Raw genomic sequence first — 18650 nt, forward strand, 5'->3', positions numbered from 1 at the left:
TATTCAGGATGCAAAAATGGCCAAATTGACTCTGAGAGATATCCTCAATATATCATGTCCTAAAGATACAGCTGGGCTGTGTCTACTTGTAAATATGTCTTTCAGAAGAATTTGTCTAGCTTTGAGGAAACCATCTATTTTAGACTTACAGTGTTACCAGTGAACTGTTTGTAGGGCTGTATGGGTACCGCAGCATGTGTCTCAACCTTATGAAGCCCATGTCCTCTTAACTGTGTGCCTGGGATGTGTATTTTCTAACAAGGAGGCTCCTAAGTTCTCTGAGCTGTAGGTGTACTACGTATCAGGGTCTTCCACATTCTGTACAATAACACCTGTCCATTTTGCTGAAAACAAGCACAAAACATTACCCCTTTGGAGAGTTGACTTTCATTCATGAAGTTCTCACCTTAATGAAACTGCTGCTGCTGCAAGTCACTTCAGTTGTGTCTGACTCGGTGCAACCCAATAGACAGCAGCCCACCAAGCTCCTCCATCTCTGGGATTCTCCAGGCAAGAACACTGGAGTGGCTTGTCATTTCCTTCTGCAATGCATGAAAGTGAAAAGTGAAAGTGAAGTCACTCAGTTGTGTCTGACTCTTAGCGACCCCATGGACTGCAGCCCATCAGGCTCCTCTGTCCATGGGATTTTCCAGGCAAGAGTACTGGAGTGGGGTATGCCATTGCCTTCTCTGTTAATGAAACTATGAACTCTAGATTTCAGGTATAGTTTTTCGCCAGTCTTTGATAACTCTAAGAATGTAAGTTGAAGTTTGTTCCGTTCCTTGCACTGAATTTTCTTCTCTTTTCAAGCATCAATACTTCTATCGTTCCTGTGCTGTCATTTAGGTCACATAATATATGATCCTTCTGTTCTGCTCTGTGCAAAGATAAAATCAACACGAAACTTTTGGTAATCTGATTAAGGAATGCCACATCAATCAGACATCAGAAGTCAGCAACAGCCTCCAAAAAGAGATATAAGGCCAAAAAAAGAAAAAAAAAAAAAGAACCGGCTTGAAACGGGCAGATATATAGTTAATAGATGTTCAGTTCAGTTCAGTTCAGTTGTTCAGTCGTGTCCGACTCTTTTCGACCCCATGAATCGCAGCACACCATGCCTCCCTGTCCATTACCAACTCTCAGAGCTTACCCAAACTCATGTCCATCGAGTCAGAGATGCCATCCACCCACCTCATCCTCTGTTGTCCCCTTATCCTCCAACCCCCAATCCCTCCCGTCATCAGGGTCTTTTCCATTGAGTCAACTCTTCACATGAGGTGGCCAAAGTATTGGAGTTTCAGCTTCAGCATCAGTCCTTCCAATGAATACCCAGGACTGATCTCCTTTAGGATGGACTGTTTGGATCTCTTTGTAGCCCAAGGGACTCTCAAGAATCTTCTCCAACACCACAGTTCAAAAGCATCAATTCTTCAGCGCTCAGCTTTCTTCACAGTCCAACTCTCACATCCATACATGACCACAGGAAAAACCATAGCCTTAACTAGACAGACCTTAGTCGGCAAAGTAATGTCTCTGCTTTTGAATATGCTATCTAGGTTGGCCATAACTTTCCTTCCAAGGAGTAAGCGTCTTTTAATTTCATAGCTGCAATCACCATCTGCAGTGATTTTGGAGTCAAAAAATAAATAAATAAAGTCTCACACTGTTTCCACTGTTTCCCCATCTATTTCCCATGAAGTGATGGGACCAGATGCCATGAGCTTAGTTTTCTGAATGTTGAGCTTTAAGCCAACTTTTTCACTCTCCTTTTTCACTTAGTTCCTCAGGCTGTTTAGTTCCTCTTCACTTTCTGCCCTAAGGGTGGGGTCATCTGCATATGTGAGGTTATTGATATTTCTCCCAGCAATCTTGATTCCAATTTGTGCTTCTTCCAGTCCAGTGTTTCTCATGGTGTACTCTGCATAGAAGTTCAATAAGCAGGGTGGCAATATACAGCCTTGATATACTCCTTTTCCTATTTGGAACCAGTCTGTTGTTCCATGTTCAGTTCTAACTGTTGCTTCCTGACCTGCATATAGGTTTCTCAAGAGGCATGTCAGGTGGTCTGGTATTCCCATCTCTTTCAGAATTTTCCACAGTTTATTATGATCCACACAATCAAAGGCCTTGGCATAGTCAATAAAGCAGAAATAGATGTTTTTCTGGAACTCTCGTGATTTTTCAATGATCCAGTTATTGACAATTTGATCTCTGGTTCCTCCGCCTTTTCTAAAACCAGCTTGAACATCTGGAAGTTCACAGTTCACGTATTACTGAAGCCTAACTTAGAGAATGAATGTGTGAGATGAATGCAATCGTGTGGTTGTCTGAACATTCTTTGGCATTGCCTTTCTTTGGGATTGAAATGAAAAACCTTTTCCAGTCCTGTGGCCACTGCTGAGTTTTCCAAATTTGCTGGCATATTGAGTGCAACACTTTCACAGCATCATTTTTCAGGATTTGAAATAGCTCCACTGGAATTCCATCACCTCCACTAGCTTTGTTCATAGTGATGCTTTCTAAGACCCATTTGACTTCACATTCCAGGATGTCTGGCTCTAGGTGAGTGATCACACCATCGTGATTATCTGGGTTGTGAAGATATTTTTTGTACAGTTCTTCTGTGTATTCTTGCCACCTCTTCTTAATATCTTCTACTTCTGTTAGGTCCATACCATTTCTGTCTTTTATTGAGCCCATCTTTGCCTGAAATGTTCCCTTGCTATCTCTAATTTTCTTGAAGAGATCTCTAGTCTTTCCCATTCTGTTGTTTTCCTCTATTCTTTGCATTGATCACTGAGGAAGGCTTTCTTATCTCTCCTTGCTATTCTTTGGAACTCTGCATTCAGATGCTTATATCTTTCCTTTTCTCCTTTGCTTTTCACTTCTCTTCTTTTCACAGCTATTTGTAAGGCCTCTTCAGATAGCCATTGTGCTTTTTTGCATTTCTTTTCCATGGGAATGATCTTAATCCCTGTCTCCTGTACTATGTCAAGGACCTCCATCCATAATTCATCAGACACTCTGTCTCTGTCTATCAGATCTAGTCCCTTAAATCTATTTCTCACTTCCACTGTATAATCATAAGGAGTTTGATTTAGGTCATACTTGAATGGTCTAGTGGTTTTCCCTACTTCGTTCAATTTAAGTCTGAATTTGGCAATAAGGAGTTCATGATCTGAGCCACAGTCAGCTCCTGGTCCCAGACATCTTTTTTGGGTGTTAATTCTAAAAGGTCTTGTAGGTCTTCATAGAACCATTCAACTCCAGCTTCTTCAATGTTATAGGTTGGGGCATAGGCTTGGATTATTGTGATACTGAATGATTTGCCTTGGAAATGAACAGAGATCATTCTGTCATTTTTGGGATTTTATCCAAGTACTGCATTTTGGACTCTTTTGTAGACCATGATGGCTACTCCATTTCTTCTAAGGGATTCCTGCCCACAGTAGTAGATATAATGGTCATCTGAGTTAAATTCACCCATTCCAGTCCATTTTAGTTCACTGATTCCTAGAATGTTGACGTTCACTCTTGCCATCTCCTGTTTGACCCCTTCCAATTTGCCTTGATTCATGGACCTAACATTCCAGGTTCCTATGCAATATTGCTCTTTACAGCATTGGACCTTGCTTCTATCACCAGTCACATCCACAGCTGGGTACTGCTTTTTCTTTGGCTCCATCCCTTCATTCTTTCTGGAGTTATTTCTCCACTGATCTCCAGTAACATATTGGGGACCTACTGACCTAGGGAGTTCCTCTTTCAGTGTCCTATCTTTTTACCTTTTCATACGTTTCATGGGTTCTCAAGGCAAGAATACTGAAGTGGTCTGCCATTCCCTTCTCCAGTGGACCACATTCTGTCAGACCTCTCCACCATGACCCCTCCGTCTTGGGTGGCCCCACATGCCATGGCTTAGTTTCATTGAGTTAAACAAGGCTGTGGTCCGTATGATCAGATTTGCTAGTTTTCTGTGATTATGGTTTCAGTGTGTCTGCCCTCTGATGCTCTCTCGAAACACCTACAGTCTTACTTGGGTTTCTCTTACCTTGGACGTGGAGTATCTCTTCATGACTGCTCCAGCAAAGCATAAATTCAGATAGATAGAGAAGACAGTTTTTACTTAAATCCTATTGCCTCTTTTATGCATCTTTCCAGTGCCAAACTCCCCTCCCTTAGGAGGGTAGGTTGGCCCTGTGAAACAGTAATTAGTGAGGCCAGTAGTCAGAATAGACAAGGGAAATATATCCCAGTGTTGGAGGACAACCACTTAAAGGAACAAATCTAGGAGAGATGTGAGCAAATGAGACAAAATCATAAAGAGTCTAAATAAGTGTTAGGAGTGATGGGAAGCAGAATAAGTCACCCCCAAATATTCAACTTTGACCTGTGGATTTTGAACTGAAGGCTACTGAGGCTCAGCAGACTCACAAAAAATTTCCTACCTCTCCTTAAAGTACCAAAATAATATTTAGGTAGGGGACCTAACATAGGCACAAGAAAGTAGGAACAGATGGCAAGAATACACAGAAGAACTGTACAAAAAAGATCTTCACGACCCAGATAATCACAAGGGAATGATGACTCACCTAGAGCCAGACATCCTGGAATGTGAAGTCAAGTGGGCCTTAGAAAGCATCACTACGAACAAAGCTAGGGGAAATGATGGCATTCCAGTTGAGCTGCTTCAAATCCTGAAAGATGATGCTGTGAAAGTGTTGCACTCAATATGCCAGCAAATTTGGAAAACTCATCAGTGGTCACAGGACTGGAAAAGGTGAGTTTTCATTCCAATCCCAAAGAAAGGCAATGCTGAAGAATACTCAAACTACCGCACAATTACACTCATCTCACATGCTAGTAAAGTAATGCTCAAAATTCTTCAAGCCAGGCTTCAGCAATATGTGAACCATGAACTTCCAGATGGTCAAACTAGTTTTAGAAAAGGCAGAGGAACCAGAAATCAAATTGCCAACATCTGCTGGATCATGGGAAAAGCAAGAGAGTTCCAGAAAAACATCTATTTCTGATTTATTGACTATGCCAAGGCCTTTGACTGTGTGGATCATAATAAACTGTGGAAAATTCTGAAAGAGATGGGAATACCAGACCACCTGACATGCCTCTTGAGAAACCTATATGCAGGTCAGGAAGCAACAGTTAGAACTGAACATGGAACAACAGACTGGTTCCAAATAGGAAAAGGAGTATGTCAAGGCTGTATATTGTCACCATGCTTATTGAACTTCTATGCAGAGTACATCATGAGAAACGCTGTACTGGAAGAAACACAAGCTGGAATCAAGATGTCGGGAGAAATATCAATAACCTCAGATATGCAGATGACACCACCCTTATGGCAGAAAGTGAAGAGGAACTAAAAGGCCTCTTGATGAAAGTGAAAGATGAGAGTGAAAAAGTTGGCTTAAAGCTCAACATGCAGAAAACGAAGATCATGGCATCCAGTCCCATCACTTCATGGGAAATAGATGGGGAAACAGTGGAAACAATGTTAGACTTTATTTTTGGGGGCTCCAAAATCACTGCAAATGGTGACTGCAGCCATGAAATTAAAAGACGTTTGCTCCTTGGAAGAAAAGTTATGACCAACCTAGATAGCATATTCAAACGCAGAGACATTACTTTGCCAACAAAGGTCCGTCTAGTCGAGACTATGGTTTTTCCAGTAGTCGTGTATGGATGTGAGAGTTGGACTGTGAAGAAGGCTGAGAGCCAAAGAACTGATGCTTTTGAACTGTGGTGTTGGAGAAGACTCTTGAGAGTCCCTTGGACTGCAAGGAGATCCAACCAGTCCATTCTGAAGGAGATCAGCCCTGGGATTTCTTTGGAAGGAATGATGCTAAAGCTGAAACTCCAGTACTTTGGCCACCTCATGTGAAGAGTTGGCTCATTGGAAAAGACTCTGATGCTGGGAGGGATTGGGAGCAGGAAGAGAAGGTGATGACCGAGGATGAGATGGCTGGATGGCATCACTGACTCGATGGACGTGAGTCTGAGTGAACTCCGGGAGTTGGTGATGGACAGGGAGGCCTGGCGTGCTGCGATTCATGGGGTCGCAAAGAGTCAGACACGACTGAGCGACTGAACTGAACTGAACTGAACTGAACTGAGGGGACCTATACCAGAAAGTGGGCTATTACCAGATATAAACATTTGTATCAGAAAGGTTTATCATTTTAAATTTACTTATTTTAATTGGAGGATAATTACAATATTGTGATGGTTTCTGTCATACATCAACATGGATAGGTCACAGGTATACCTGCATCTCCTTCCTCTTGGACTGCCCCACCCCCCGCCCAACTGCCTCCCCACCCCATCCTTCCAGGTTGTCACAGAGCCCAGGCTTTTAGTTCCCTGTGCCATACATCAAACTCTTGCTTGTTATCTGTTTTACATATGGTAATTTGTATGTTTCAATGCTATTGTGTCAAATCATCCCACCCTCTGCAGAATGGTTTATCTTTATCTGCATGGCAAGTCAAACATCTGTTTCCTAAACATCTGTTCTTGTCTTCTTCTTCCTATGAATTGTTTTCCTCCACTTTGAGGCCCCGGGTCCCTACCCGCTTCTCCTTAGTTCAGGATGGTCTATAAACTTCAATTGCCTGGCTGTCTTTGAGTCCCATGTTTTTCAGGAGGCTCCCATATATACGGAATTACTTTTTTTTTTTTTCTCTTGTTAACCTTTTTTATGTCAAGTGAATTATTAGAGCAACCAAAAAATCTAGAAAGAAAGAAGAGAAAATTTATCTTCCCTTACAGGAATAAAGGACAAGAAATCATTCACAGTCAAGTCCAAGTAAAAAGTGAGCAGAGTGCTGATCAATTACCTAGAAGATAGATAAGATTTTAAGTTTAATTTAATGAGTTCAATAAATACATAGGTGTATGGTTGGCCAAATCGAAAGCTCAAAACAAGGATATAGACCATGGCCTTCTTATCCAAGATTAATTTTAGCTTGACTTTTTCAGAAGGACAGATTCTCACTATCAGTTCCTCTTCACTAAACTCAAAACAGTAATGCTTAGCCTTAAGCTCCTGGAAGCAGAGTAAGCAGCTTCTCTCTCTGGGGCTTTTGGTGTTAGTCTCAACCAGAAGCAGTCACACAAGGCTAGTTCCCTGAGGCTGAGAGTCAAAATATATTATTATTCCTCACTTCTAATAAGCCTTCTCATACTAACTCTGTCATCTGTTTTCTTCTTCTATTCATATTCCTTAATCTAGCCTTCTTTCAAATCAATTTTTCACCAACTGTAGTAATTCTGTATTTATAGCACTATTCATTTAGAATACATACCATACATATAAATGTGAAATTACCTACAAGGCAAACATTATTTATGTATGAAGAACTTTGGGGAGCTTCCCAGGTGGTGCTAGTCATAAAGAACCCATCTGCCAAAGCAGGAGACATAAGAGGCAAGGGTTTGATCCCTAGGTCAGGAAGATCCCCTGGAGGAGGGCATGGCAACCCACCCAAGTATTCTTGCCTGGAGAATCCCATGGACAGAGGATCCTGGCGGGATACAGTCCATGGGGTCACAAAGAGCCAGACACAACTGCAGCGAATTAGCCCTCAGGAACATGCTTTCTCAGAAGCTACAAAAAGAAAAGAAATTCAAAACAGGATTACAACATCTTCTTGAAAATAAAAACACTTCTAATATATTTCAGTTTTAGTACATTCACTCTACAGCTCTTTTAGTTTTGGGGGCTCATTTTTTTTACTTTTTCTATTTAAAACACAATGGAGTATTACTCAGCCATTAAAAAGAATACATTTGAATCAGTTCTAATGAGATGGATGAAACTGGAGCCAAATATACAGAGTGAAGTAAGCCAGAAAGAAAAACACTAATACAGTATACTGACACATATATACGGAATTTAGAAAGATGATAATGATGACCCTGTATGCGAGACAGCAAAAGAGACACAGATGTGTAGAATGGACTTTTGGACTCTGAGGGAGAGGGAGAGGATGGTATGATTTGGGAGAATGGCATTGAAATATGTATACTATCATGTAAGAAACGAAGTGCCAGTCTATGTTCGATACAGGATGCAGGATGCTTGGGGCTGGTGCATGGGGATGATCCAGAGAGATGATATGGGGTGGGAAGAGGGAGGGGGATTCAGGATTGGGAGCTTGTATACACCCGTGGTGGATTCATGTCAATGTAGGGCAAAACCAATACAGTATTGTAAAGTAAAATAAAGTAAAAATTAAAAAAAAATGAAAATAAAAAGAAATAAAAAAAACAAAAGCAAAAATATTTTAAATGAATAATTTCTAAAATCTCTCCAAGCTCATAGCTGAGAATAAGTTATTCTCACTAATCAATTTTAGATTACATATAGAAAACTACTTAGTCTACAAACAGCCCATTCACAAGTTGTTCTCTGGGGCTGAAATTGAAGTTTATTGACCTTTCTGGTACTACCATCTTTTCTGATAATATGCTTTGAGACACTGATCTGGTCAAATTCAGTGCCACACACCAGGGAAATTCAGCATCATTTCCAGGAAACAACTGTGCCAATAATATTTTGATATCATAATTATTTTGCTTGGAGTGAATTTATCCTTGAGCTTCTTATTGAAAACTTTTACAAAAAAGAATTCACTCTCAGTAGACACTGCAGCATGACGCATCTCCTGCTTCCCTTTCTTGGGCCTTCATTGCTTCCAGTACCATGACTGCCACAGGGCCTTTCTGAAACACTCTTGCCTGATGAATTCTTGATGCACCACCATCTATTTCTGCTAAGACTGAAGACAACAGAAGAAAGATATTAGATTGAGTGAAAAAGATACAATTAAGGAGACTTTTCTTCAGTCTTTATGATAAACCTCAGAAAGCCAGCCAAAGATAGGTGGAGTCAAAGAAAGAGACATAGAGGAGTTAGAGATTTGAGATCTAGACTGACAAAAGCCTCTTTAGGGAAGATTTCATGTCCTGTGTTCAAAAGAGATAGTATAATGCCCTTTGCAGGCCGACTCCCTGATCTGCATCCTTGTTTTTCTACTATATTTAAAGAGCACATCAGACCTCTGAGACATTACAAATTAAGGCAAAACAGTGACTCTCATCCTATCTCCTTCTTCTGACTCCATTAGAGCACAAGATGTTCTCAATCCTCCACCAAATATTGTCCTGAATATTCATTTTATTCTTGTAGATACACAAAAGGCAAAGGAGAAAAGTAAAGATATACCCATCAGAATGCAGAGTTCCAAAGAATATCAAGGAGAGGTAAAAAGCCTTCCTAAGTAATCAATCAAAGAAATATAAGAAACAATAGAATGGGAATGACTACAGATCTCTTCAAGAAAAATAGAGATACCAAGGGAATATTTCATTTGAAGATGGGCAAAATAAAGGACAGAAATGGTATGGACCTAACAGAAGCAGAAAATATTAAGAAGAGGTGGCAGCAATACACAGAAGAACTATATCAAAAAGATTTATTGACCCAGATAATCACGATGGTGTGATCACTCCTCTAGAGCCAGACATCCTGGAGTGCAAATTCAAGTGGGCCTTAGGAAGCATCACTATGAGCAAAGCTAATGGAGGTGATGGAATTCCAGCTGAGCCATTTCAAATCCTAAAATATGATGCTGTTAAAGAGCTGCACTCAAATGCCAGCAAATTTGGAAAACTCAGCGTGGCAACAGGACTGGGAAAGGTCAGTTTTCATTCCAATCCCAAAGAAAGTCAATGCCAAAGAATGTTCAGATTACCACATGATTGCACTCGTCTCACACACTAGCGAAGTAATGCTCAAAATTCTCCAAGCTAGGCTTCAACAGTACATGAACCAAGAACTTCCAGATGTTCAAGCTGGATTTTAAAAAGGCAAAGAAACCAGAGATCAAATTGCTGAAATCCATTGAATCATCAAAAAAGCAAGAGAGTTCCAGAAAAACATCTTCTATCATCAAAAAAGCAAGAGGGTTCCAGAAAAATATCTTCTTCTGCTTCATTAACTATGCCAAAGACTTTGACTGTGTGGATCACAACAAACTGTGAAAAATTCTTAAAGAGATGGAAATACCAGACCACCTTCTGCCTTCTGAGAAATCTGTATGCAGGTCAAGAAGCAACAGTTAGAACCGGACATGGAACAATGGACTGGTTTCAAATTGGGACAGGAGTATATCAAGGCTGTATATTGTCACCTTGCTTATTTAACTTATATGAATTTCCATTTAACTTATATACAGCATTTCCATCATGTGAAATGCTGGACTGAATCAAGCACAAGCTAGAATCAAGTTGGTGTTGGAAAAGTCTCTTGAGATTCCCTGGGACAACAAAGGAAATCAGTCCTGGGTGTTCATTAGAAGGACTGATGTTGAAGATGAAACTCCAATACTTTGGCCACCTGATGCGAAGAACTGACTCATTGGAAAAGACCCTGATGCTAGGAAAGATTGAAGACAGGAGGAAGAGGGGATGACAGAGGATGAGATGATTGGATGGCATCACTGACTCAATAGACATGAGTTTGAGCAAGCTCTGGAAGTTGGTGGTGGACAGGTAAGCCTGGCATGCTGCAGTCCATGGGGTCACAAAAAGTCAGACACAACTGAGCAATTGTAGTAAACTGAATGGTAGTTAAGTGAGGGAGCTCAATTATCTGCCTGACCTTCCCAATTTTTTAACAACACTCCTCTGCTTGATAAAATGAGAGATTAAGCTAAATGTGAGCAAAGGGAATGACCTAAGTCACAGATTCTATGAGTGAGTTATAGGGAGAATTAAAAAGAAGAATCAATTGTATGTTTATAAATTTGCCCTTAGAAATAACAAGCTACCCACTAAGGTTTATAGAAAAGCATTAGATCTTGCTATTTATAATTACAAAAATTGCAATAATTTCTTCTTCTTGTTTAGTTGCTCAGTCGTGTCTGACTCTTTGTGACCCCATGGACTGCAGCACACCAGGCTTCCCTGTCCTTCATTATCTCCTGCAGTTCTGTTGCACTGCTGAGTTTTCCAAATTTGCTGCCATACTGAGTGCAACACTTTAATAGCATCTTATTTTAGGACTTGAAATGGCTCAGCTGGAATTCCATCACCTCTACTAGCTTTGTTCATAGTAATGTCTCCTAAGGCCCACTTGACTTCACACTTCAGGACGTCTGGCACTAGGTGAGTGATCACACCATCGTGGTTACCTGGATCATTAAGACCTTTTTTTTTTTTTTCTTTACAGTTCTTCTGTATATTCTTGCCACTCTTCTTAATACCTTCTGCTTCTGTTAGGTCCATACTGTTTCTGTTCTGTATTTTGCCCATCTTTGAATGAAATGTTCCCTTGGTATCTCTAATTTTCTTGAAGAGATCTCTAGTCTTTCCTATTCTATTGTTTTCCTCTATTTCTTTGCATTAATCGCTGAGGAAGGCTTTCTTATCCTCCTTGCTATTCTTTGGAACTCTGCATTCAGATGGATAGAGATTTAATTGAGTAAAATGTGTTATAGTCAAACAATAGAGCACTATATAAATATTAAAACTGCCTTAGAGGAATAGTGAGGTCAACTGTTACAATTGATTCAAAAAAGGTAAAGGCCCCAAAAAGAATATACAATGTTTTTTCTTAGTGGGGAAACAAGTCACACATACAAACACGTTAGATAGTTACCAATATCAACTAGGTTTTCTCTAGGTGATAAGAGTAATACTAATTTTTTGTTGTTGTTCTTCTCCAAATTACCTGAGATAAGATATGAGGAGGTGGGTTGTTTTAGAAGCAATGCTGCTTTTAAAAAGGGATTTGCTGTCTAGAGTCAAAGGAAAATAGAGAAAAAAAAATGATGCATACAAGGAAAACTGTAGGCACTTCTGAATGGGATCTCTACTAGGACCTGGAGTACAAGACATGTCTACTCACTAGAGGACACTGATGGACAGCGACACAGACTATTTGAACCAACCAATTCAGGAAAATGTCAGATTCACTCGGTCAGTTCAGTTACTCAGTTGGTCCAAATCTTTGCAACCCCATGGACTGCAGCATGCCAGTCTTCCCTGTCCATCACCAATTCCCGGAGCTTACTCAAATTCATATTCATCAAGTCAGTGTTGCTATCCAACCATCTCATTCTCTGTCATCCCCTTCTCCTCCTGCCCTCAATCTTTCCCAGCATCAGGGTCTTTTCCAATGAGTCAGTTCTTCACATCAGGTGGCCAGTTAGATTCACTCAAGTCTACTCAAAGATTTCTCTTTGATACCTCTATGTGTATTTTCCTTACTGATGACTGGAAGGTACCACTTGCATATGAATCTTATCTCCTTGTAAACTAAGAGAAATACTGTACTATTGAGCCACCTGAGAAGCCTGATCCTTTATAGAAAAGATAATTATTCCAGAAGCCAAGACCTTCTCCAGTCATCACTCTTGCCTGAGGAGGGCCATATCATCTTAGCACAGGTGCCTAAAGATCTTCCTTTCTGCACCTAAATCATGACAACTCTGAAAGGCACTCCCAGCTTCAGCTCCCTGTGGAGTGGCTGGGGTCTTTGTCATGATGCAATGGAACTGAAATTCTTGCTCTTTTCCTACATCATTCCTTCATAAGTACTAATCCTGAGAGCATTCTCACAGGTATTGCCTGAAAACCACTATCTCAGTTTTCTTCTTATAGAATCTACCCTGTAACAATGTGTTAAGATGCCCAGAGCCTAGCAAAGATTAGGAGCTCAATAGATGTTTAATCCAATGAATCTGAAGCAATTTCTCTTTTTGTTACCCAGATGTACCATTCATATTGTAGCCTTGCTCTCTTTACTTGCATGTTGTGTGATAGAGAACAGAGGACTCCAGTGTGGGACATGACAAGGACAAGGACTGGAGGATGCTCTGACAAGGACTGAGGCTCCTCCACTTGCCCGTCACACCTAATGTGAGGAGACACTTCTGGGAACTGCAGAAGCATCAGGCATCACTTCAGCTTGACTTCTCTCTTTCACTAGATTTGTTCCTTTTATCTGTTTGTATTTCTTATCAACTAGTTAAAAGTAAACAAACACATATTAACCCCAAAAGATTGAACATAGACATCTGAGGAAAATGTAAATATTATTTCCCCTCAGGAATAAAGTAAAATTGTCTTGAGTCAAAACCTGCCCTGGGATTATACACACACACACACACAGACATCCTACAACTGCATCAGTATATTGTAGCAGTAAGTAAATCCTTCAGATATAGAGGTATAGGGATATAATGACACATGAATACATTCTGCCTCTGACAATGATGGGCTTACTTATTAGAAACAAATCCTGTCACAGAAAATAAATACAAAAATTAGAAAATTTTACTTAGAAGAATAGGACTCAAAAGCATGAGAAAACATCAAGAAAAAAAAAGTGATGAACCAAGAACCTAAAGAGTCATAATCAAGAACAAGGAAGGCAATACAAGCAAAACCACCTATGACGAGATTAGGGAATTAGATATGGGGAGGGAGGTCGGAGGGAGGTTCAGGATGGGGAACATGTGTATACCCATGGCGGATTCATGTTGATGTATGGCAAAACCAATACAATGTTGTAAAGTAAAAAATAAATAAATAAAATGACTAGGAAAAAATAAATTAAAAAAATAACTAAGATTGTCATGCTAAAGAAAGGAAATGATGCACATAATACTGATGAAAATGTCAATAGATCACTTCAACAAAGAATCACCATCTATAAAAGATGGTAATGTATGTTATAAAGATGTATGTACATGCAGCCAATGTATCTTATAAAGATGAAAATACAATATCTGCTTTTAACAACACGTTGGAAAGATTGAAGAGAAGACTGAATACAGCAGACGACAAGATTATCTAGAAAACTGGTCAATGGAAATCACAAAAACGCAATCAAATGAAGAAAAAAATAGAATGAAAAAACAGAAGAGAGCATAAAGAAATATGTAGAAAGTGTTCAACATGTCCTGTTCGTGGAATTCCAAGGTGGAAGAGAACAGAGCAGAGGAAATTTGAGGAGATGGTGGCGGAGAGTTTGCCAACAGCTTAAAGGGAATCAACGCATAGATTTCAGATGCTTAGTAAACCATCAGCAGAAAATATACAAAGAAAGCATAAACTTAGTACATCACAGAAAAAGTAATGGAAAACAAAATAAAGAGAAAAATCTTAAAAGATCTAAGAACAAAAAAAAATACACATTGCATTGAAAGGAAATGTAATAAGCCCAATAGCTGACGTTTCATTAGAAATTATGTTCTAGAAGGTATTATAAGGACATCTTTGAAGTACTGAAAGAATAAGAAAGCAATATAAAGTATTTTCAAAAATGGAAGTCAGATATAAATGTTTATCTACAAGAATACATTAATCAGAAACCTACTGTAGGATATAACAAAGGGAATTATTCAGACTATAAGAAAGAAACATCACACAGAAGCAAAAAATTAATGAAATAATGAAGAACACTTAAAAAGTCAAATATATGAGTAAATATGAAGAGTACTGGCAGTTTAATATCACAACAGTGATGAGGAGAGTGACACTGATGATGATATTGATGACGTTTTATGTGATTATAACATGTAGAGGTAAAATATATAATAATAATAATAATAATAGCAGTCATTGGAAGGACTGATATTGAAGCTGAAGCCCTGATACTTTGGCCACCTGATGCAAAGAACTGACTCACTGGAAAAGACCCTGATGCTGGGAAAGATTGAAGGCAGGAGGAGAAGGGGGTGACAGACAATGAGATGGTTAGATGGCATCACCAGCTCGATGGGCATGAGTTTGAGCAAGCTCTGGGTGTTGGTGATGGACAAGGGAGGCCTGGCACTCTGCAGTCATGGAATTGCAGTCAAGACACGATTGAGCAACTGAACTGAATTGAATAATACCACAAAAGGCTGGAAGTGTATCAGTTAATTTTTGCTGTACAATAAACCACTCCATACTTAGCTTAGAACAACAAACATTTATTATCTCTTATAACACTGTAGATTGTCCAAGCAATTTCTGCAATCGTGATTGGCTCAGAGAGGTTCGATGACCGTCTGACGTCTCACATCGTATGGGACCTCAGCTGAGAGACTGAGGAGACTATGATAGCTGGGGCCTCAGCCCTTGTGGTGTCTCATCACCTAAAGGGTCAGCAAGGTTTGTTCACATGAAGACAGAAGGGTTCCCAGGAATAAGACAAGGCAAGCTCCAGTGCGCAAGTGGTTTTCACTCCTTTCATGTTTCCTAATGCCCCATTGGCTAAAGCAAATCGCATGCCTACATACAGTTTCAGAGGTTAAGAAACAATTTCCACCGCCTGATGAGCATCTGCGTGGTTGCAATGCAAGGTGTGATAGTTGTGTTTACAACATACCGTGGCATCAATTCATCCAGTTCCCCAAAAGGGACTATCAAGAGTGTGAAAAGCAAGCCACAAAGTGAGAAAACAGATGGATTTCCATGTATTGACTGAGATAATAGTGTATCCAAGGGGTTCACTTTTTAATATTTTATGTGTGTGTGTATATATATATATATATATATATATATATATATAAAATAAAGTACTGGTGTCCAGAATATATATTACTCTCATACACACGTATTTAAAAGGTAGACACACCACAAGATAAGTTGGCAAATAATGAATTGTCACTTGACAAATAAGATATACAAATGGCTAGTAACCATATAAATATAAATTGTGCTCAACCTCAAAATTTGTCCGAGAAATTCATATTAAAATACTCTTTAAAATGACAAATATTTTATAATAAGATTTTTAAAAAACTGTGATCTAAGTAAAAATTTCAAACTGCTACATCACTTTGGGAAATAGTTGGGCACTGTTTGCTAAAATTCAATATATACTAAACTTATTTCCATTAATTCCATTCATAGGTATACAGTCAAGTGAAAGATTTACACACATATACAGTATTATATATATATATATATATATATATGTCTATGATTGCATATGTTGTGCTGTGCTTATTCTTTCAGCTGAGTCCAACTCTTTACAGCCCCAAGGATTGTAGCCCTCCAGGCTCCTCTGTCCATGGAGATCTCCAGGCAAGAATACTGGAGTGGGTTGCCATGTCCTCATCCAGAGGATCTTCCCAACCCAGGGACTGGACCAGGTCTCCCACATTACAGTCAGATTTGTTACCATCCAGGGAAGCCCAAGAATACTGGAGTAGGAAGCCTATCCCTTCTCCAGGAGATCGTCCCAACCCAGGAATCGAATTGGGGTTTCCTGTATTGCAGATAGATTCTTTACCAGCTGAGATACCAGGGAAGCCCATATGTTTACATACATATAAATGAAAAGACATGTATATAATGTTTATATTTGTAATGAACATGTGATTATAGCAGCAGTATTCATAATGTCCCCAAATAACAAGCAGCAGTAGACTCTCTCATATATTATATGTATAAAACTAAAACATGAAATGTTGTACAGAAATTAAAATGAACAAACAACTGCTACAAGCTACTAACGTCATTTGAAAAAAGACACAAAATAGATTAAACTGTAAAATTATTTTTATATTAAAAAACAGGTACAATTAGTCTCTGCTGTTAGAATTCAAGATAATGGCAATCTTTAAGTGTGTCTTGGAGCAAAAAAGGGACTTCAGAGGTGCAGGATGGGGAACACTTGTACACCCGTGGCGGATTCATGTTGATGTATGGCAAAACCAATGCAATATTGTAAAGTAAAAAAAGTAAATTAAATAAGTTAAAATAAATAAATAAATAAGACAGTATATCATGTTACATTTACTTTTTTGATAATTTGTTGAATTGTCTTAAATCTGTGTACCTTCTTTATTTTTTATATACTACAATAAAATTAATATTATATATACACATATATATACCTTATATATTTAATGTATAAGGTATATATATATGTATTTGTTACCATCTGTATATATATATATACACATATATATGCATATTTCACCTGGTAACTTATTTGGATAAAACTAAAATATACTCCCTGACAAAGCCTACTCACCAACATTTCATTTCTAATTATCACCAAGTCTTAATACTTCTCAAATCTCCTTCAATTCAGTATATCTTCCTACATTTCCAAATCAAAGTTACTAGTATCTCTTCCAGGCTTATGGCAATAGTTGTTCTCCCCAAAGTCAAATTGGTTACTCATTTTTTGCCAAACAATATCTAGAAGGATAAGTTTAAAATGAGCTCTATTAACACTCTATGGTTCAAAACTTTTTGTTCAATCACTTCTGATTTTTCTGGAAACAAAGTATTCTAATCATGTTCTACAGGCCTTACAAGGCATCATACCACCCTTCGGAGATTCTCTGTGCCACAGCCACTCCCATTGTCTTTCAAACCCTTAAGAAAGTCAAACTCCTGCCACAGGTATTTTTCACACTGTGTTTCCTCTGACTGAAGACACATTCCGTTCCTGTTCATTTTCAGAGTTTAGCACAAAAGTCATCTCTCAAGAGAAGCCACAGCTCCCACTCTAACCCCTGGCTGTTGTTAGGCTTCCTTGACACATGCTCTCCAAAGACTATCTTCCTTTCAGCTGGAAGTTTTACCTCAGATTATTAATTCATTAATTTGTGGTCAAGAAAAAGATGTACCTTTCTCTTTAGCATAAAATCTCTGTAGAACTTGGATTTGTTTTTAACTCCCTGTTTTATCACCAGAACCTAAAACAGTTCCTATTACTTATTAGGAACTCAAGAGATATTTACTGAATAGATAAGGGGATGGATGGGTGGATGACAACCTGGCCCTCAAGAACGCCACCGCAGTGCAGCTGTACCATCTGGCTTGGATGCCCCAGGTCAAAGGTCAAATTATATTTCATCATGAAAAGTCAACTTCCAGTCTTGATTTCTAAAATATCATTTCTTAAGATGTTCTTTTTCAATTATTTGGGGAAGAGAGGAAGGAAAGAACAGGCATTCTTTGTTTTTGTTTTTATTATTGAAGTATACTTAATTTACAATATTCTGTTACTTTCAAGTGTACAGCAAATTGATTCAGATATATATATATGTACTTCAGATTCTTTTCCATGGTAGGTTATTACAAGATATTGAGTATAGTTCCATCTACTTCAAATGAGGAGGGGTTGTGAGAAGAACATTACACAGTAGTAAATGTGCAGACATTTCTGGTTACACAGAAAGAACCTTCAACAAAAGATGGAAGATGAAACCTACAAGGAAACAAAACAAAAACTGGTTTCCCACCAGAATAGCTAGGGGTGGCATGGAGCACGAACAAATTTGCTACATGCAAAATATACCTAAGAATAATCTAGGATGGAATTTAAAATAAAACAGGAACCTAATTGACTTCTTACAAGGAGCTCAGAGCTACCAGTCATTCTGTACTGGTGATTTTTCTGAAATTTTATTCCTTATTGGATCATTTTTGCCTCGTCAGGATAATAAAATTCTAGTATCATTACAATAGCAAATGGAAAAAAGATTGCAGTAGGGGAAATTTGGTGCTATCCTGGACAGAGAGGAATAAATTATTCAGTTGACAGAAAAAATAAAAGACATTCCTAAATATTTTCAACCCATGTTCACCAACACCTTTAGATTCCTGGCTCA

At 38.8% G+C, this 18650-nt stretch overlaps 1 protein-coding gene across 1 annotated transcript; it reads right to left on the minus strand.

Annotated features, from left to right (window-relative positions):
* On the minus strand, positions 295–17475 carry LOC102184679 (interferon-inducible protein AIM2). Its single transcript, XM_018046539.1, is given in 6 exon segments — positions 295–344; positions 703–807; positions 810–915; positions 8411–8539; positions 8541–8699; positions 17359–17475. Coding segments are annotated over 6 exon segments (666 nt in total).

This window comes from Capra hircus, chromosome 3 (genome assembly GCF_001704415.2).
Source record: "Capra hircus breed San Clemente chromosome 3, ASM170441v1, whole genome shotgun sequence".
Classification (NCBI taxonomy): domain Eukaryota; kingdom Metazoa; phylum Chordata; class Mammalia; order Artiodactyla; family Bovidae; genus Capra; species Capra hircus.